The sequence below is a fragment of the Sturnus vulgaris genome, chromosome 4, assembly GCF_052056855.1.
Source record: "Sturnus vulgaris isolate bStuVul1 chromosome 4, bStuVul1.hap1, whole genome shotgun sequence".
NCBI lineage: Eukaryota > Metazoa > Chordata > Aves > Passeriformes > Sturnidae > Sturnus > Sturnus vulgaris.
Genome location: NC_142246.1, coordinates 14,496,557 through 14,518,244, shown reverse-complemented (window position 1 = coordinate 14,518,244; position 21,688 = coordinate 14,496,557). Strand labels below are relative to the sequence as shown.

Below are 21,688 nucleotides of genomic sequence, written 5' to 3'. Positions count from 1 at the left end.
TGGCATGGGTGAGAGAAGCTCCAGGTAACTGTCCTTACTTGGTCAGAAGCCAGGCACACAAATTTCAGTTTGAATGGAGAGCTCAGTACAAGAATGATGGGAGTGAAAGAACTTGATTAATCAATGGGAGGGTTAATAGCACATGATATTGTCAGGAATCAGACACACAAAGATTCTTCAGATCCTCATTTATCATCAGTTCTTCTAATGCAGCTCAAAGGTACTGCCATATAGCTCCAGATACACAAAGCTGGTGAGTGCCTTCATATAATCGACCACTTCTATGTCTGCAGCTATTAATATGCCTAACTGCAGCAACTTGCAAAAAGACAGAAAATTCAAGAAAAAGAACTCAAGGAGTGATAAGGATTATTATAGATTTCACAGAATATTCTGAGTTAGATGGGGCACACAAAGATCACTGAGTCCATCTCTTAAGTGAATGGTCCATAACAGGGATTGAATCCACAACTTGGATTGTTATTAGCACCATGCTCTAAACAACTGAGCTAATCTCAGGGTCACTTCATACTACCACTCCTGACATGGAAAAGAAAGCAATAGAAAAGCCATACATTAATACTGTCTTCTCAACCTCATCTAAAAAACATGTACTTGGTTTATCCCACTTAATTAAAAGCCTCAGCCTTGTGACATGAGCTCAACTGTACTTCTTTGTCTGAAGACAAAGTTAGGGTATAGTCTGTACCATCAAACTGGTCTCTCTGTAGTTTTGCTTCAACGATTTAGAATGCTCACTTAAGAGATGGATTGGTGAGCAGTGGAACAGAAAACCCATGAGGTAAGTTTGAAAAGCCTAATGTTTGAAGAGTCCTACCAAATTAAAACTTTTCATTTGTTGGTATTCATTATGTAAAGGACAAATTGAAAGGAAAGTATTCTAGATTAGATTCATGCTAACATGATTTTCTTAGCAAGGAAAAAAATTCTTTATTTCACAGTAATATGGAAGTTCATCAGAGGGAGGAAAGATGCTTCTTGTTATGCATATTCTGTGTAGAAATCAGAGAGAAGCTTTAAGTTCTATCAACCTCCAGCTAATTCCAGTCACTAACAGCTTAGAGGACGAGTCAAGAAAATCAGTACAAGCCAGCATGGCACTGCCCATGTAGTGACATGCCAGTGACTGCAGAGGTATTTTGTGCTGGGGCTGGTTCCTCCACTGTCCTGACAGACTCTCCACAGTGGACACTAAATAGCCTCAGTATAGTGCAATTCTTGCCTAGAGAATGCTGCACCTTAGCTTAAACCAGAAAGAATCAGCCCATGCTGCAGGTTAATACAGACAAGGGATCTACATAAGCCATCTCTCAGTTTTTCATTTAGTAATCTTTGATAGACAAACTCTAAAACACATGTGCAGTAAAAAAATGTGGTGCTGGACTATATTTGTGAGACCCATGTATCTAGTCTTTTAGGTATCAGTCTGGTTAAATGAATCAAGCTCAATGTGCTTATGTTACAGTGGCCAAAATTGCCCTCTATACTTCACTGGCTGTACTGGCCAGATTCACATCGACTAAAGGAAGCTTAGACACTAATCACACATGAAGACACTTACAGTTACTTGCCTGAATCCTGAGTTTGATCCTACTCAGTGTGATCAAATTAGCTGGTAACAAGTTCAATAGAACTTGCATGGACCTGGGGTTTTGTTTCTGAAACTAGAAGCAGAACATTTCCAACCTGAGTTTTTCAGCTAGTCAGCTCTGAGTTAGCAACTGGGAACCTTGAAGAGAAAAGCTACTGCACAACTGTTGTGATACAAGGCAGAAGAAAAAACGAGTTAGAAAAGGCTGGGGACACTGCCCTGTTTAAATAAGATTATCCTCTGAGACAGACTATAAATAGTACAGAGGACACAAACAACTGGATGTATTTTGGAAGGCATTTTTTGAATTTCCATATACTCATGGCACCATTTCTTTGAGAACTTAATTATCACAAGGAGGAGTCCTCAACCTGAAAAGTTACTTTGGACATGTGTATTATTTCATAAACAAATATTTGCCAACTATGTAATAACATGAGTTATGATAAACAGTGGCAAGTCAGAAAGGAAGGAATTCTGCATTACAGTTGGCAGATCACTGTTACAAACTTTGTACTTTGAGCTCAACAGAGGGTTTTTTTCAGAACAGAGCTTCCTCATAAGATCAGTGTAAAGTTGTAAAAATTCTTGTTATGTTTCGATGTAATTTTGTGGTGAACCAACACCAAATGTAATTAGTTAAGAACAAGCAGTTGGTGTTTCTCAGGAGGCAGCCAGCCTTGATGGATCAAGACACTTTCTGAATTTCTTTAGGCAAGGAACTTATTATGAACTTGGCCTTCCCTCAGGACCTTCTGTAAGCAGAGAGCTTGGAAGGAAGAACAGCCTGGAAAACTGAACAGTAAAAAAAAGAAAAACAGGCTGCATCTCTTCACCACAGAGAAGACTTATATGAATCAGTCCAGAATGGCCTAATTCTAAGATGTCTTTGGAAAGCAATACTATGGCAAATCTCTAATGAAACTCAACAAAGAAAAATATAGACACTGAATTAATTTCATGCAGAGTGACAATTTAGAAAATGAAGATTGAAAATAGTAAAAACATTAATTCCCTGAACTTCTATAGTATATATTTCTCAACTGGTAATTACTGATTGATCTCAAAGCTTTATTTTGCCTATCCTCAGCCATTTCAGACATCTTATTAATATATGTATACGTGGTTCTTGTCTGTCCACACAAATAATACTAATGAAACACAATTTTTAATGAAATTCTTCTACAAAATAATCATGGGTCATATGTATTGCACTGAAAGAGATAAATACACAGTAACTCCCAACAGTTGTGTGTTTCCAGAGTATTTACAAAGAGAAATCCACACTGTATTTTAAATGTGTTAGGCTACATACAAAAAAATACTGAATAATGCAGGAAACTGAAAATTAGGCTGAAGTGTTAAGATAGAAGAACAGTAAATGCTTTTATTTTTCAAGTAAGGATCAATTAATCATGGGAATCAACTTAGCATTTAGGTTGCAAATGTTTCCTGAATTAATTAGATCAACACACTGAAGTTCTTCTTTTCATATTCTCTGCCTTTAAGAAGCTCTGCTTATAATATAGTTTGGATTTTTTTCTTACTGCAGCAATTATAAACAACCCAACTATATCAAAAAGCTTTATCAAATAAGAAAGTCTGGAAATACATCCTTAAGATCTTCAGATGCTGAGATAGGACTATCTCCTTGGAAACTAATGCCAGAATCCATTCCTTTCAGGTAAGAATATATTACATCTTCTGTCTTCTATATATTCATCACAGACTCTCTGAGATGCATCTTCTTCAAAGAGTTCCTTGGGAATTTCTCTTGGTAATTTATGAAGAAGGATGCAGTCTTTAAAATAATCAAATTTAGCTTGACAGTAGCTTTGTGTGCTGGGCTGACAATCAAAAAAGTCAGTCTCTTTGTTTGTCTTAAGAATTTCCATGTAGCATTCATAAGTGCTATTCAAGTGCTTCCAATTCCATTTCCCACTCTTTACAGGGCCCATCAGGGATAATGATCCTGTCTTTTCCCCAGCATAAATGCACAGATAAATAAAGAATCAGTTTACAAAAGAACTAAACCTACATTTGTCACTTGCACAGAAGGAATGAATTGTTGCATTCTCTACAAAATCAATAATCTCTGCATTGCTTTCATGTCTGGATCACACTTCTGCATTTATTTTATATGTAACAATACATACTGTACAGTTACAGAGATATCCCATGTAATTTAAGTACTAAATCTACAGAATGGTTCTTCCAACACTTTGTAAGTAATAGAAAAAAATCTAGTCTAACAGCAAGACTAGAAATATTTTTTTTTTTTAAAAATGAGTATCTAATCATTTATCAAAAAAGATTAGAGCTTCAACAGGAAGTTCACATCCTAAAGTGAAAGATGCACAGTATTTGATTATCTTGACCAGATAAGCAAATGCATCCCTCTTCATCCTGCCTTTAACTTCCTAGGAAAATATTTATCTAAGATTTTGTTTTAAAAAAGTTGATCAAATTTCAGTTTTGGAAACTAGACAGGAGTGCAAATACAGAACTGATGATCAACGATGCATACAACTACAGTGTTGACCTGATTAGATCCTGTAACAAAACAAGAGGTTTTAGACTCAGTATGTAAAGAAACCATACCAGGACCGGCACTGAAACAACAGATAAAACAGTTCACAGGGACTCTACATTACACCCTTTGGAAAAGATGAGACTGTTTCCCAGAGTAAGATTAGCACTCAGTGACAGGTCAAAACCTTCTAACTCTCTTACCTTTTGGTGGAAAATAGGACTTGCTCTCTGCTTTGTGAGGCCAGTCTACTACCAAGGGCCCAAATCGTCTGAAGCTGGCAGTAATTTCATCTAAAAACATGTACAATAGTTGTAATTAAAGCAAATAGCATAACTCAATGAAAAGATACTATCAAGCAAAAACCTTTGTTTCTAGCAAAGGCTGACATTTCACAGGAAAAAAAACAGAACAAAATTTACAAGTTTCATATACAAAAAAATTAAATAGATGCATCATCCAAAGTGTTAATATATACACAAATGTTTCTGGTGATTTTAATGTTACATTTGTTTTTTATTGTTTAATAAACAGTAGCATTTCAGAAGCTCAAGGGCAACTAAAGCCATTCATGAAAGCTTGTGTGGTACTTCCCTAAATTCAAATCAGAATCTGGTTTGAATGGAATCAAATCAATTTACTGTTTAGCAATGTAGAGTTCAGAGCTTTGTAAGCAGATATTTATATACCAAGTAACACCACAATTAATATGCTAGTAGTTTCCTATATATAGGAAATATATATAGGATATCTGTCCTATAGCAAACATGATGCATGTATCAGAGACAGTAATTTAAAACTATCTATTCAGTGGTGCTTCCAACAACCATTAATACCCTTTTTGCAAGATCTACTATGCCCCTTGCATGACTTTATGAGTTCTTTTTATCTCAGACACACCTACATGTCAGTGACCGAAAAAGCCTTGGTTGTGGGTTAAAAATACTCTAAACTATATAAAAGCAGCAACTCAAACACAAGTATGCTCAATTTCTTTCAGTCATATCCTGCCATCATCATATAAACAGGGAGGAGAGAAATAAAATGTATTTCCATGTGTTTTTGTTCAGCATTTGTATTATAGGCAACTCTGTTGAAATATATAAAAATAAATCTCTTAATAGATTGTAGGAGAGCATCTCAATGAAAATGGAACAAAAATCTGGTCTTTCCATGTCTGAAAGTTAATTAAACACAGCCAGCTTATTTGGTTTGCACGTTATTCTAGGACTACCACAAACCTCCTAAACAGACTTCTGTTTACATTAGCAAGTTAACATTTTGCAATTTACATTTATCTGCACAGGAGAAACCTCATATTAAATAGGACAATTACTTAAAATCACCACTGGTGTACAAAGCAATTTCAACTGCTTAACAGTTCAAGTTTCTGCAGTATAGTCTCTGTTCAATGCATCAAGAGCGCTCTGCCACTTGACCTTGCTGTGCCTAAATTTCTCTATTTCTCAACAGGAATAACATTAACCTTCCTGTATCACTGCTGAGATCTTCAGGTAATAATAGAATAGAATATGAAATTAATTTACAAATGGGAATTTCCTACGAATACAGGATAAAGCAGGCACAGATAGAGGAGGGCTAAGATGTATTTGAAATATGCAAGATATGCACTCCAGGCATTACACGCAACTCTAATCTGCCAGTGCAAAATCAGAAACAACTGCACCATCCCAAAACCAAAAGAGATAATGACACTAAGTTCAACACACCCATCAACTTACATAAAGAACATACAGTTACAGCCTTTTGCACATTATTTTGCTGAGTGGCTTATGTTCACTACTCAAGTCAGGTTTTTCATGACCTCTTTTTGTCTCTCCCTCTCAACATAGTCTGCTTGGCTTTCAGGCAGCTCACCTTCATCAATATCCGGTGGGAGACCTCCAACGAACACTTTCCGGGAAAAGCGCTCAATCCGTTCTCCGTTCTGATGAGCGGAATAGCAGGTAGGGGAATTCAAGACTCCAACTTGATCACTGTGACCATCGTCCAGCAAGCCATCATCTATTGGGAAGAGGGAAGAACGGCCTTAAAAAGAAAAGATAATGTACATTAAGACAGTTTTGTGGCAGTACATGGTTACGTCATTTTAGGGACTAGGGAAAATAGCAGTCTGGAGAGTCAAAATGAAAATACAAAGATACTAGAAAAGTTGACATTAATTTAAAGAAAAATTAGGAGAATGAAAAAAATGTGTTAAACTTCAAAATGGAATTTCAAGAATGCAAGATGAAGTTTAATACTTCATATTGCATTATAAGGTAGTTGCTCTGCTGCATCCAGTAGAAATGTGGTAATTTTGTTTTAATTAAAGGGTCTTTATTTATGAAAAGAAAATATTACAGATCGCTTAAGTGAGTTTTGTTAGTCTGCCTTTGGTTTAGCTTCAAGTTAAACTGATAACTTCCTCCACCTGAATGACTACAGTGTGCCTAAAACCCTTAAATTTTATTTGAACAGGGAAACAGAAACATCAGGATCACAAGAAGTTTCAAACAAGTATTTCTAAAGGTATCAGATGCTGCTAACATAAGAATATATTCAATTTCTAAGAAAGTAAAAGAGAATTTTAGTAAATGTGCAAAATGCAACACTTGAGAAATGAGTCACAATGCTGATTTATCCTTCTCACTCTCAATTTACCACAGTTTTGGAGGGAAGCCTTGTGGTGGTTCCTAACACGTAGTTAAATCTGCAGTGAGTTTACTGTTACCCTGGAAAGCTAGTGTAATATCAGAAGTTCACAGGATGGCTTTGCAAATGCAATCTGACCCTAACAGATACTTAGAGGGTAGAGGGAAGTGAAAATATGGTAATTCTGCCCCATGTATTTCTTCTCTATTTCATATTTACAAACTTTATAGAACTCCAAACAAGAAAAAATTCAGAAGGCCAAGATATCTATCTTGGCGTATTCAATCTTTTATTGCTTTAGTCAGCAACATTTAAGATTAATGACAGTTTCAAATTCGGAAGTCAGTCTTTTAACTGTGAAAATCCCCAAAAGAAAGAATCTGTGAAGCAAAACAGATAGTCCACATCACCATTTCTTCTGAAATGCCATTTTTCCTGTTTGCCACTCATTTAAAAAATAATTATTAATTAATTCAACTGCTTTCCCACAAGAAACAAGAAAGCCAACCAATAAACAACCTAGCACACTTTTGGGAAGCAAAACTTTTTTAATCTTAAATAGACAACTTCTTCCAGATTCACCCACTGAAAACCCATAGGCAGGACCAGGAGATCCAGTGCTGACCAGCTGGGGGCGAGAGCAATAGGAAAGCCCTTCACTTCCAGAAGACCACCTAAGAATCAGGTGGTTAAAAGACAAGAGCGGATAACAGACAGCAAGTATTATGACCAATAACCTGTATTATAGTAATGCCTATTGGCCCTGATGTGGTATCTCAACAAAAAAACTGAATGAAAGCACAGGATGATACACAACAACAAAATATCTTAAAGTATCACAAGGAGCACAAAATTAAAAGGACTGCAGGGTTGCACCAAGTACAAAGACTGTTAACTACATCATTTTTATGGTGACATATCTTCAGCAGGCATCTGTTGGAGAGGAGTACAGCAAATGCAGAAAGCTGTAGTAGGCTCCTCCTTTCCATTAGGATTGATGATAGGAATGTTTGAGAATGACTAGTGGGGAGCAAGAGCTTGGTCTCATAAGGACACATTCAACAGGTCTGCAACAGATCAGCAGAGTTGCCTTAGATAATGGAAGCATGAGGCTGGTGCTCAATGGGACAGAAAAGTGAGCAAGCAATAGAGACACAAAGCTAACACAGCTGGATGGAGCAGCCAAGCAGATTCCTCTTGTATACCAACTATTTAGGCATGAGAAGAACAAGACTGGATCTGTAAGACTGTAGCAGCTGTATAATACAAATATGAATTTTAGTTATGAAGACAAGTAAGAATGATCAAATCTTAAAGATGTATATTAACAAGCAGTAAGATTTGGTTGTCCAACCAAAAAAGGTGGATGCAATGAGCTTGTGAATTACTAAAGTGAATGATGGAGAAGATGGAGCTGTTACTATAATGACAGTGACAGGAAGTAGTGCATAATGGAAGAAATAAGACTCATATTGCAGGAACCTGCAGGAAATTGCAAAGTGGAAATTTTAAGACATTCCACTAATATAGGAGAGTTATTCTCAGTATCTTAAATCTAAAATTACAATAATTTAGCTTGATTTATAAGAAGCACTTCTTTGATAACGAAACTTATAAAATAGACAAATATATAACTGGGTAAACAGTCATAGAATAACCCTCAGAATAATTTATTTTTACCCACGGACGCCTGTTAAAATCTAAGAACAATGAGAATGGTTCTTTACAAATAAAACCAGCAGAACACGTTCTGAAATGATACCAGAGAGCTGAATTTTACTTTAATGTGGGTAAAAGTTTGCCAAAAGCACTGTAGCTCCTCTGAGAGCTAAGGTGACATGAAGGCCAATGGATAAACACTTTCAGAGTAATATGGTCTATATGACTCCTCTTTCTTTCTTCTCCATCCTCTTCACTTCTAAATGTCTCTCAGATAAAGAAAGCAAAAAGGTAGTTTGCTTTTCCATTTCAATAGGCTTTCATGTTTCTCCTGATAACTATGAATAAAAAGGCTAAGCCCTTCTAAACACTTATTCTTTTTGTTTTATGACAGTCAAAAAACAAGCACAATCTGGCAGGAATCGTGAAAATGATTGTAGTGTTACATCCACTGGCCATGATCTACAACATCATCCGTCTCTGGATTATGGCTACCAAGCACTGGGTTAGGAACCAACGCAGAGGCCAAGACAGACATAGGAACTGATGTGTATGTGGTGAATACCAGAAGCTACCAAAGATATTGGTAGTTTGTTCTTGCATGTTTTACATGGTCTTTATAACAACTTTAAGTCACATCCTGACACAGTTAAAACAGTACAGCTTTTTCAAGGTTAGTGAGCACATATTGGCTTATACTGCGAAGATCTGTTTACTACTTCTAAGAGCAGTCTACTAGATTTCTTGCTAATTTTATGAAAGGCTTTTAGCTTTCACTCTGTACACTATCGCTTCTACAGAAGCAAAAGGAAATGATTTAGAAGGACAACTAGCAAACCATACTTTTAAAGGAGGCAATGACTGCAAGCAGTGGCCATCAGCATGAACTAAATCACGATTAGAACTGCAGTTTTTAACTGATTAAAGGATTTGCAATTCAGACTCTAAGAAAACAATGATCATAACAATCCAGATTGTACTACTCCTCCTTCCCTCACACCCTCCATTTTCCCCAAACTAAGATAACATGCAGATAAGTATTACAATCAATAATCTGGATTAATTAATCATAATGATCAAATAATAGATCAAAATTAATTAAACTGTAATAAACAGAAGTGAATTACCTCGTCTTCGCCCATAACTCCTCGCTGCATGCAAACAGAGGACAAATTGTAAAATATTAAATAAATATATCATGCCCACAAACTAAAATATTTAAGATAGAAAGAACCATGTGGGTAAGCAGTAAGTAAAAATCCGCATCTTTACTTGGTACTGATAATTGTAGATGAGAATGCAATAAAGTCTCACATAAATACCATACTGCTTTACTATTAAATTGATGTTAGCACCAGCTGTAAGGAACATTCTTTCAAATTCTTTCAAATATTTCAAGTCTTTAAACTTGATCTTCATGTTACTTATGGATGAATTAATTATGGGAACTTTGCAATTCATCCTCAAAATGTGATTTGTATCTTGCACAAGTAATACACACATAACACATATAGGGTACTGAAATTGTAAAAAGGAAAATACTACTGTAAGAAGCATGTAGCAAGTGTTAAATTAAGCACAGACACATCCTGGTCCACATGGAACAGTTTGTACAGTCCTTTGCAGTGACAATGCAAATGCTGCAAGCCGTGACCTTCCTTTTACATGAAAAGACCTAGCAGAAAATTAACCGCAAGGTTTTGTTTGAAACAAAAGATGCCTTGTACTAGCAAATGAAATCAGGGCACAAGTCACAAGAAATAGCATTGTATCAAAAACACTGCACAAAGGCAAAGCAACAATTTCGCGTAGACTGCAAGTAAATCCAAGATTTTCCTAACTTTTGAGTTTTGCAAGATTCTTAAAGAGATCGTGCTTATAGTTCAGAAGACCATACTGATTGCTTCTCTGCCTGAAGGCTAAAAAACTAAAAATAGACAGATTACTAATACAGAAACTATTAAGCTTTGTGCAATTTCTTAGTTACATTTCCACAAAGTATTTTCTGTTCCTGTTTAACAGGCTCAGTATCTGAGAAAAATTACTTTAATCATTACACAGTGGAGTTAAGTATCCAAATAGATGTTACTATTAACCATAAAATCATAGCAACGTTTAGGAACAGACTGCTGTGTCTTGGAATTATTGTTTTGATTTTATGAGGCATCCATACATTCAATTCTCCTAAAAGCCACTGCTGTTCTGGGCCACTGAAATAGACTCACAAGACCACTGATTCCTAAGTGTCATTCATTGTTCCATTCTCATATTATGAAATACTTATATCCTAGTACCTCCTATTTGATCAGTTTTCAAAAATTTTATTAGATATAATATTTTTTCCCTTTATCATCTTGATCCCTTCTGACTAGAATTTCAGTGGATTGCTTACGGAACTCTGAAAAATCTTTCTTGTTTTTTCTCCCTTAGAACAGTTATTTTTACACAACCGTCATCATCTTTCTATCCAACTTGCACTGAACTTACTTTCAATTTATTCTCTCTCACCTGAAGTAATTATTATTGAAGAGAATAGTTCTTGATTAAAGGCTTTCAGATCCTTAAAATTTCTACTAGAACACCAGAACAGAAAAAAACAATTTCTCAAAGAGACCTGGCTATCTATCCAAGTGGAAATACTTTAATTTAGATTTCCAACATCAAAATAAAATCCAAAAACCAGTGTATTCTGTGTGATCAGCTCTCTCACTAGTGCTGAGGAGACTGATGCTGAGCTTCAGACATGTTTTCTCCCTGAAGGCAGGCCCTCAGAAGACACACAGTTCTGTGTCAGTGTTGCAGCATGTACAAATCTTCTCTGACTCCTGGCCAAAGTGACTCCCACATAGCATTAGCAGTAGCGTCACTAAGCCCTCGCCTAACCCCCACGTACTTTTTTTTTTTTTAATTCCATCCAAATAAAACTAGAGAAAGCAGGGAAAATTCAAGTGCAGCCCATCCACAGCAATGTCTGCAGTGCTGTGTTCTCTCTCAAAGGATAGTATAGACATGCATACTAATATTCATCTTTTGGCACAAGTGTCAGGATACTGCTTTGTTTTTTTCTGCCCCTTTCAGCCTACCAAACCAGTTCAGCTATTTTCTTACATCTTCATAGTTAAGACAAGTTGATATGCAGAAACATATTTTGTTATAGAACAACTGAAGTGTTCTTCTTTGTGCATTCAAAGAAAGGTAACAGCAATTTTAAGGAAAAACAAAAAAGAATTACTAAAATGTTAAAAAATCCCAGTGCAGTTAAACTTAAAACAGTAGATGGTGCAGTGTTTTAGATATACAGAAATTACAATGATGTACCAAAGTTACCTGTTTCTTGCTTCAGCAAAACAATGAAATCAGGGAAAATGGGAGAAAAACTGTAGCTGATGACTTTACAAGTAAGGCAAACCTTCCTCCCTAAAATTTATCTGTCTTGCTCATTTAGATTGCAAACTAGCCTGGGAAGGGATTTAGTGCTACTTTGCATCTAGAAAAACGCAGAATTTCTGTATTTATTACAATAACATGCATATAATATTTTACACCTTATAGAGCACGCATGCTTACAGACCGTGGCAGCTGTATAAATATAGTTAATTACAGGTTTACCTATATATCTAAATTATACAGATGTATTTAACATACACATAATCAGTGCATATGTTTATAGATAAATAATTGCAGGGAAGACAGCTCTTTTGGAAAAGGCCAGACACTGTAGGCAAATAAGTGATTTACAGCAATAAAAAAGGAGAGATTAAACTGTTTCCCTTCACTTGTCCAAATAATAAGTCATACAGAAATTTATCTTTTAGTTTATAAAGCTGCATATTTTAATTAGCCAGTAACCTGGAAAGATTTCAAATTAGTGAGAATGCATGAAAGACACTTTTATTCTAGAAAATATCAATTAGGCAACACATACAAAAAGTAAAATGATGCCCAATAAAAATGGAATCCAATAACGCTGGAACCTTCCAAAATTAAGAGTGATCTACATCCAACAAAGATACTCCATTTTAGCTAAAACCTTCTTTTTCTATATCCCTGAAGTTGCATACTAATACAGATTACACCCATCAGAAAAATTAAAATCCCTCTTTCTGCAATGTAAATCAGCTTACAGATTTAAGACAGAAGTAAATACATTTGTTGTGCACCCTTATCTAACATCGAGACAATAGAACTGTACGTTATGTGAGCAATGCTACCACAAAAATACCAAATGTATGGTTTCATTTTATTCAGACACATATTTCAAATACATAACCAGAGATCAAATATGCACATATTGAAGTAACTCAACTCAATGACTGAGCTGAATTAAAAATACTATGCTATTAACAGGAAAAAATACCAGGCAAGCTTCCTACAAAGATAACTGAAGTTTATAGAAACATAAAATACTATTTGTCACTAACATTCTGATATAATGATCAAATATTGACAGAGATAGGATGGAGCTTTTTTCATTAATAACTGTAATTTAAAGAAATCCATAAATTGTTACAGAAATAATTCCCAAGAGTCCAGACTAAAGGAGGTAGGTACCTAATTCCCATTTTATTCTATTGGATTTGGGTGCCCAAATTCCATTTAGATTTCTTTAGAAATAACACCTTCATAGATTTTAGGGCTGAAAGACATCATTATGACCATTTAAGCTTGGCACACCTAAAAGACTTGGCATGCCTTGGAGTAGTTCATCTAGCAATTCCTGTATAGGAAGTTTAGTCATTTCTGCTTGAAGTAAAACAACTTTCTTTAGAAGCATAATGAGTAATAGTACCTCTAAGAAGTCTAATATGCCCTTGCTAAACTAATCAAATGGGAAATTATATTTCAATGGCCATTGAAAAAATTCTATGCATTAAAGCTATAGAAGGTGGGGGGAACATCGTAATGGGGAAAAACACCCTACATATCAATAAACTTGACTCTTGAATTATTACTTGCTTCAAAAATGTTCTCTTTAAGTTGACAAAGATGTAGTCAGGTATACCCATTCCAAAGTATATTTTTTGTACTTTTGAGAGATAACAGTCATTAAAAATGCATTACTTTTTTTACAGCTTAAGCTGACATAGACACATAATTACATATAATTTATTAAAACACATAAGTCAGGTTTCCTTTAGTTCATTTCATTAATTTAAATAATGAAAACCGTAAATATTAATATTAGGTACAGTTCAGTAAGTACATTTTAAATGAATTGGAAAAAATCTGTCATTTAAGAAGAGGAAAAACTACCAAAAAAAAAGTTTTATCTAGAAGTGCTTGGTCTTAAAAGGGCTGCACAATTTCACTCTGGTTCATGTTAGAACCCTTCTGGAATCCAGAGATACCAGTTCACTAAAATTAATCCAACTAAAATCCAGAGAGGGTCAGTGTTAAGTATTAGTGCATGCATTAATGGGCAGAGGATGTTTAAAAATATTTGTGATTTGCCTTCATAAACGGCTGGTATTCCTGCTCTTCCTCACAGCTACTACAGTATTTGCTGAGAAATTAAGGTACAAATGTAAGTCTTTGATTTACCAACTCTTCTTTTCCCAATTCTCCCTCCAAGGCACCAGTTACAGGAATAGGAGGGAAATGTAAGCTTGAACCCACTTTAGTGGAGAAGGAAATTGAAGTCTACAAGTTCATCAACAGGTGTTCAAACACATTACTGCACATTTGGAGGAAGTCCCTCAATTCTTGCTAAGAAAGAAAGGTTGTCCAGAGTCTGAGAAGCTGGAGCTTCCCAAAAGCTGCTCCCAGTACTTATGTTCTTGAGCTACAAGAAGCTGCAGTTAAGACATGCCAACCTGAAGGGGCTCTGAAGAGTGTTCCTGACAGCCCTGGCCTGCACCGACAGCTACCTCAGACTCCAACTATATGGTATAGACTAGGTGTCTACACAATAAGGCTCTGAATTAAATTCTCAAGAGCAAAATTTTAAAAATTATGTGCTGCAGCACCTTTTACATACTCAAACTGTTATTTTTATCTCACTTACTGAAGGCTAAAAATAATATTGCCGCTTTTAAAGACAGCAGTCACACTAAGTGCTACATGTCTAAGTACAAGAGGAACCACACCAGTGTTAAGAGCAAGATTTTCTTCAGTGTATGCGCTAGCTTTGTGGTAAGGTCTTTAACAATAGACTGGTACCACTGTGTTTTTTCAGTGTCCATGATAACAAACCCCTTCTTTCCTAGATATTCCACAGAATAACAATAGTTCCCATGTACTTTTTTAGCATACAAAACTCTAAGAAGCTAAGTTCAGCATTCAAAGTAAAATTAACTGAATTAAAATATTAATTTCTTACACCCATCTCACTGAAATATTTCAGTTTCTCTTCATACCGTCCCATCTGCCACTTCCTTGTACAGCAGCAGACAGTGACAATTGCACATATACCACCTGAACAAACCAGTTTGCAGAACAGGTCTTAAAGCTGCAGTTAAATACAGAACGTAAAATGTTGCAAATGTTGTGACATCAAGCACACTGCTATTCAGTGTAGAGGAACCAAGATAGTGTTGGCTAAACACAGATTTTATTTCAATAGTTAAATACCTATTTTTTCGTTTCAAGATACTCCATTATCTTAAAGTTACCTATTCAATACCAAAGTATCTACTTCTTCAAATGGCCACTGTGCAGTATTTTCCATTACTGGGTATAAAGGTAAATCTTAATTTCCTTAACATTTTAAAGATTTACTCAGTATTATGCAGGGAAAATAGATACTTGTTTACATTTTATATCCATTTGCACAAGAGTAAATGACTGTGCAGAACGGATAAGGCAATTTAAAAAAACCTCCAAAAACCCAACAACAACAACAACAAAACACCCCTCCACATAATTTCAAACTGCAACAAATGTATTCTGGCCATATTTTTTTATTAAGAGAGCTTTACTGTTAATACCTAAGACTCATCAATGAATGAGAAAACTGTACTTCGTGTACAATAGCTTCCATGTTTTCTAATCTAGAGAAGCTGTGGCACTATAGCTCTAATTTTTCCCAATGCAGAAAACATCTATCTGCAAAACCCCTGATTTATTATTGACTTAGATGGATTAGCAAGCTGTGCTTCCTTCTTTAGCCTTGAACAAAGGCTAAAGTTCATGCCTTCACTGAGTAGCAGATGTTCATGAAGTCTGACCTACTGGGAGAGGAACATGAACGTGAACTCTAACTTCAGCATATTTCACAGTTAGACATGTGCTTGACAAAAGCTATTTTCAAAAACCCCAAGAAAAATAAAATGCTATTTCACATGAGCGCAATACAAAGTGTCTAGTTCACTCTTTATTTACCCAATATAGAAAAACATGTGTTTCTGGCCTTCTTAGTTTTCTAATTCCTGTTTCAGTATAATAGATTTCTTACAGCTCTTTGGAAAACATAACCCTGGTTTGCTTGAGAAAAAAAAAAGAATAGCGCATCATTATGAGCATTTCAGATTTTCAATAAGCTAGATATAATGAAAGGCTGTTGCAAGATTAGCTCTTGCCATTCAACTCCAAAAAATGGCAACAGTCCCATCAGTGCTGAAGACTGGAGGCAAGTAATTCAGTAACAGAATATAATAGTATAATTTTATACCAACATGTCAGATTTAAGCTAAGCTAGAGATAATTAGAAACTGTTACAAGATTAGAACTTACCATTTAACATCAGAAGATTGTCAGTCCCCGGATGTGGATAATTCAAGCGACCTTAAGAGAAAACAAAAACCAAAGAACAAAACAAATGCAGAGGTTTTAACTATTGTGTTAGAAAAAATGATGAAAAATCACTGCCTAGAATTTGCCTAAGGGAAATAAAGAGCTAATATTTAACTCCAAGCACATTAACCAACAATACCCATGACCCAAGTTAAAGCTGACAAGAACAGACTTCTTAACCTTAATTCTCTGGTCATAAGATCTGCAGTGTACTTTGGGATCAGCTCCAATAGGATAAAGCCACTTTTTGTTTCATGACACCCAGAAATAGTGCTGACTGCTTTAGTCTTCTCTTTCACAGTGACTGTGAATAACTGCACTATGCACATTGCTTAACAGAGTGGCATTTTACAACTTAGTGCTTCTCTACTGAATCAATTTAAGAAAAATCATGTTAATAAGAAATAAGGCATGAAAATTTTATTAACTGATTTATGGCTGCATCTTGGTGTATGTCATATAACCCTGGTATGTACTACTTTTCAGTAAGTCTAGCAACGTTAGAGTGCTTGCTTATCTACAGATTCAAAAAAAATAAAGACTACTACAGATAAAATTTTCAGCATTTTCGACTGAGTAAAAAATTATATGAAAACCATATATCCTGACATTAGAATTTTTCAAGAATTTCATTTTACTACACCAGTGGCATGTTATATTTTAGCAGTTAAATGAATGGCTTAGAATGCACAGCTGAAGTGTCTCTTCACTACAAATTCCTTTTTACTAAGGAGACTGCAAACATACCAGTAGTGCACACTGACCTAGAGAGACATTTACAATAACCACTGTGTTTGGAAAAACTGTGGTTTAATGTGCAAAAAACTGCATTGCCATCTAGCTTGCTATTCAAATATACTTGCTTGCTTATAATCTGAAGAATACTGTGACTTGAAACAAGGAAATCTTTCAAAGGAAATGGGAATGCTTGTAGAGGTGTAAAGAAGAATCCAATCTGGAAGCAATAGGCATGTAGAAGTCACACATTTTCAAAGGGTCATATATATGCAGATGGCTTGCAAGAAAAAGAAGCCCCAGGGGAAAAAAAGAAAGAAAACCAAATCAGCAAGCTATATATTAAGGCTGTCCAGCAATTCTTATCATACTCTGTTTGGTCCTCTGCAAATCTATGAGCTTAGCAGCAAGACTAGAAATTTCCTGAAGTAGTTCTGAGTGCCAAGGGATACCTTTGGGGTTAAATAAAAAACATTTTTGTTGTAAATATGTAAATAATAGGGTTTAGGTTTTGCTCTTCTTTAAGAAACCAACTCAGTAATTTTCTGCCAAAAAGTAATTTGAAAATATATACATTTCAAATTCTGAAATATACAATTTTAAAATATCAAGATAAAGATAATGTAGGAAAATTTGTTCAGCCTTATTATTTACAAGCATTGTGGCAAAACCAGTTTTATACAGCTATGAACTATTTGTCATCCCACAGATTTTACTATTCTAAGAATGCCATAGCTCAGCCTGGTGTATAGGAAGTTACTTTGCTATAATTCTTAAGCTTTTGCTCTATCAAGGCTAATATCAAGGCTCATTTGTCTAACAGCAAGATTTCACAAGATCACTGTCATATCATGTTTATATACATTGTTATAGAAATACTTGTAACAATATGAGGTGTTCCTTGCAAATCAGAATGCTGTATTTATGGAGAATAGCAAAAGAAATTGTGCGACATTATCTCAAATTTCCTCAAGTCTGTGGTGACAGTGTTTCTCCCTGAATTTATCCTCTTTCTCCTATTTAGCAAGACAGACAAAGGATAGGGCTTTTTCCTCTGCAATGATTTCATAAACAGAAGTCACATTTAAGGCCTAGAGAGAGAGAGAAGCTCACAGTGTCAACACCTGGAGAGGAAAACATCTAAAAAGTAGTAAATTCTGGTTTATATCTGCGTTTGCTTTCTTTTGCTTTTTCCCCTTTATAGCTTCACAAATAAGCTGCATCTGAAACACGGATGCCAAGCTGAAAGAAACGAAGGATTTCTCACTGAGTGAAAGGAAGGACTGCACCAGGCAGCTGGGCCTACCACCACAACCCAAAATCCCTTCTTGTTGGGGAGATGAATTTGCTAACTCAGATAATGAATATTTCAAGGTTAGAGAGGAAAACAACTAATGCAATATTCAGTACACTTCTGTATTGATGCTTCTAAGTTTTATTTACATAGTTATTTCAACAAAATGACACTTAACTAAACCCCTGTATTTGCTACCTCATCTAGCACTTGGACTTACAACTTTAAGAATATTTTAAACAAGAATGTTTGCTTACTTTTTCAAAATGCAATTACTGCTACTTATTTATAATGTTAACTTAGGTTCTTATCCCTCAGCTTATCTGTTGAAATAGAGTGCTCTGTTTTCTAGGCTATCCACCTGAATTTCATGACATACATAACTTCAGAAGATTTCACATTTTTATTCAGAGCTCAAACCACAGCATTTTTATCAGATTATTGTAGTTAAACCTCACTTAAAATATCACTATGTAGAATACAGAAGATGGGAGCACCATCTTGTAACAATTTACTTTGCTTCTACCACATACATCCTTCTAGCTGGCTATTTTCACTGTGTGTTGTTCGATGCATTAAAAAAATCCCACCATTTTAAGAACAAGGCACAGATCCTATCTAATCCCATTGTTCTTCAATGTCAGTAATCTAGAACTGTATAAATCATTCAATGGTATTCTAGCAGTTCCAGTGGCCTCCACCTGCTTAAAAAAGTAGTTTTAGTAATAAAGATGATTTAATAGTTTAAAATCAACTACCAGTTAGTAAGAAAATTTAATATTTAAATAATAGACTTAGTCCATTCCTCAAAAATGTAAAGTAATTAATTCACTACCTCTCTAAAGATGTCTACAGAATCCAAAATTTGTAATCTGCTACTATCTGGAACAAATACAGTGCCTAATATTACCAGACTGTATCAGAAAGATCATCATGTTACAGAGATTGTCTCTGTGCAAACCTGAACATGCAACTTAACCATGTTACTGCTAATTAGTAATTCCCACATATGGTGGCTAAATTGAAACTAGCATTGCTAAGAAATAGCAGGTATGCCTGACACTTCTTATGCAACAAGAGCGTTGTTAAACCTAGCTTCCTCTTCCTTATCTAAATGCAATTAATATTAATAGAACTGGCTGCCTCATGCATATTTCTCAATGCATTCTTCTGTAAAGGCAGAAAAAAAAAGAGAGAAGTTTCAAATAAATTTTGGGGGCCACTTTACCCACTGAATCCAATTAAGTTTTGCTAATCCAAACATGAGGAAAGAGTAACAAACTTAGTTTTAGCAACATTTCTGTAATCTCATGCTACTGACAGAGGCACTGGAAATTTAAATTTTTGTAAACTTCTTGGCCTACTCACTTTTTATTCTAAGGCAAATTCACATCTACATTTAGAAATGCATACTTTTTATTGCTATTTAACTGAACTGTTGGAGGAATGCCCATACATTAAAGCATTACTGCTTTAAACATTACTGACTCATAGATTCACAAGTTTGCTATTTCATGTCTACTCTCCCCATTTTTAAAAAAAAGTTTTCATTTTTTGTATGAAGAGACTGAGAATCAAAAATTCCTTACCCCTTCTCCTTTTTTTCAAGAGCTCTCCTGAGTAGAAGAGAAAAAGCTTCCAAGTCAAGCTTTCCCAGTTAAGAGTGAATGGCTGAGGATCACAGCAGTTTCAGTTTTTGGAATCAGCGTAGTTAAGACAACAGCACAAACCCATGTTTGGACAACACCTAGTTACAGAAAGCCTAGAGACTGCATTTTCCAATGCTTGCATATGAAACATGCAAGTCAGAACGAGGCCAAATGGGTTGTTTGATAGTCCATGAATTTGGACAATTCAGTCTCTCAGTCTTAAATACATTCTTTTATCAGAAAAAGTTTCCATGGCAGAAAGAAGAAACAATGTGTATGTAACATTTCAAAGCCTATTATGTGACTAGGGAGAGAACTTTTTCCTCTATATTTTTTTTCTAGCCTCAGAAATTCTTTTCTTGGCACAATTTGAATTACTCTAGGAAGACACTGTGAAGCTTCTAACTTTAGAGCTTCATAACACAAAATATAAAACAAATGTCTTTGAAAGAAAGAATGCTCTCTGTGCAACAATCTTGACTAGAAAGATATTTAAAACAGCAGGTAATGAATTCCATGAAATCAGTCTCCTCAAAACTAATAGATACTGCACAGAAAACGTAACAACTGCTTTCTAAGCTTTCTCCATAATCTGTTTCAGCGCAAATGCATTGTCTTTCCTGCTTCTTGGCAGCAAAACGCATTGATATTTGGGAGAGTAGGAGGAGAAAAAAGAAAAGCAGGTACACAAGTCGTATGTCTGAGGAGTTATACTAGCAATACCTGTATGTGTCAGGCTATCAGTATTTTAATTCTTCTCTCAATTGTTTTAAAAACTATTAGAAGAATAAAAAGGGTATTTAAGAATGATGATGTAAAAATGAATTAATTTAACTTCAGTTTTTATTTCACTGGAATTGAATGGATGGGATAATCTTAAACACTACTTAAATTCTTGTTATGAAATGCATTTCAAGAAAGCTGCATGGGAAATATTAGTTTTAATACAATCAGTATTTCTACTGCAATGACTAGTGAAGTCAAACATCTTCTCCCTATTACCATACCTTGAAAATACCTTATCGAAAACTAAAAATTACTTTTCTTTTGATCATGTGTGTTGTAATGACAAAGATTGCCTAAGTGAAGCCAAAACTAGTCATCTATAAACAATTTTCTGGCAGGCATAAACTTAGCTTTCAGTGAATCATATTTGAAATAATTTTTTTCAAGTTCATAAAAGCAAAAGTGGTGAAATTTGACTTGCTCCTAAAATGGATCTTGACATGCAAAACTTAAAGCTATGAGCTAGTACACAGACTGTCTGTTCTGCATTGTGCAAAATTTGAGACAAGATGCTTAGTCATACTCCAGATATTGTAAGCAGCTAAATCTGAAACACGTGGTTAAAATTCCAGAGACTTTCATTTTACTGCTGTGATCAGATATAAAAGATGCATTGTTTTAGTGTGCTTAGATTTACTTGAAAAACTTGTCATAAAAATATTCTCTAGTTACAAAATACTCCTTAGTTACAACAAAATATTTATATATTAATAAGAGCAACAAACAACAATAACAACAAGAATCCTGTGCATTCTGCAAGCAAATATGACGGAGTTTTAAGTAAACATTAGATTTTCTGAGGTGAAAAGTCACAGAGATTGATATAACCAAATTAAAGTTTCATGGTTGGCAGAGAAAGGAAAATAAAAGAAGTTAAAGTTGCTCAGAAATTACAGAAATTCCAATTAATGGCGAAAAAAAATCAGAAGACAGTAGAGAAGAGCTAAAAGGCTGATATGCCACAAGGTCTCTTCCTACTTTTTTCAGTCTGTAAGAAACATTTCTCCTGCCTTATTGTTAATAATGTAGATGTTTCA

General features: G+C 35.1%; 1 protein-coding gene across 3 annotated transcripts in view; it reads right to left on the bottom strand.

The window, feature by feature from the left end:
- CPEB2 (cytoplasmic polyadenylation element binding protein 2) overlaps positions 1–21,688 on the bottom strand; it is a 50,298-nt gene that overhangs the window by 12,354 nt on the left and 16,256 nt on the right. Inside the window, exons 4-7 of one of the 3 annotated variants that reach the window (XM_014883184.2) lie at positions 16,128–16,178; positions 9,584–9,607; positions 6,021–6,191; positions 4,346–4,435 (exon numbers count right to left, since the gene is read on the bottom strand). In XM_014883184.2, the coding sequence (XP_014738670.1) occupies positions 4,346–4,435; positions 6,021–6,191; positions 9,584–9,607; positions 16,128–16,178 (336 nt within the window). The remainder of the gene's footprint in view (positions 1–4,345; positions 4,436–6,020; positions 6,192–9,583; positions 9,608–16,127; positions 16,179–21,688) is intronic. The other 2 variants (XM_088163161.1, XM_088163162.1) reach the window with 2 other exon arrangements.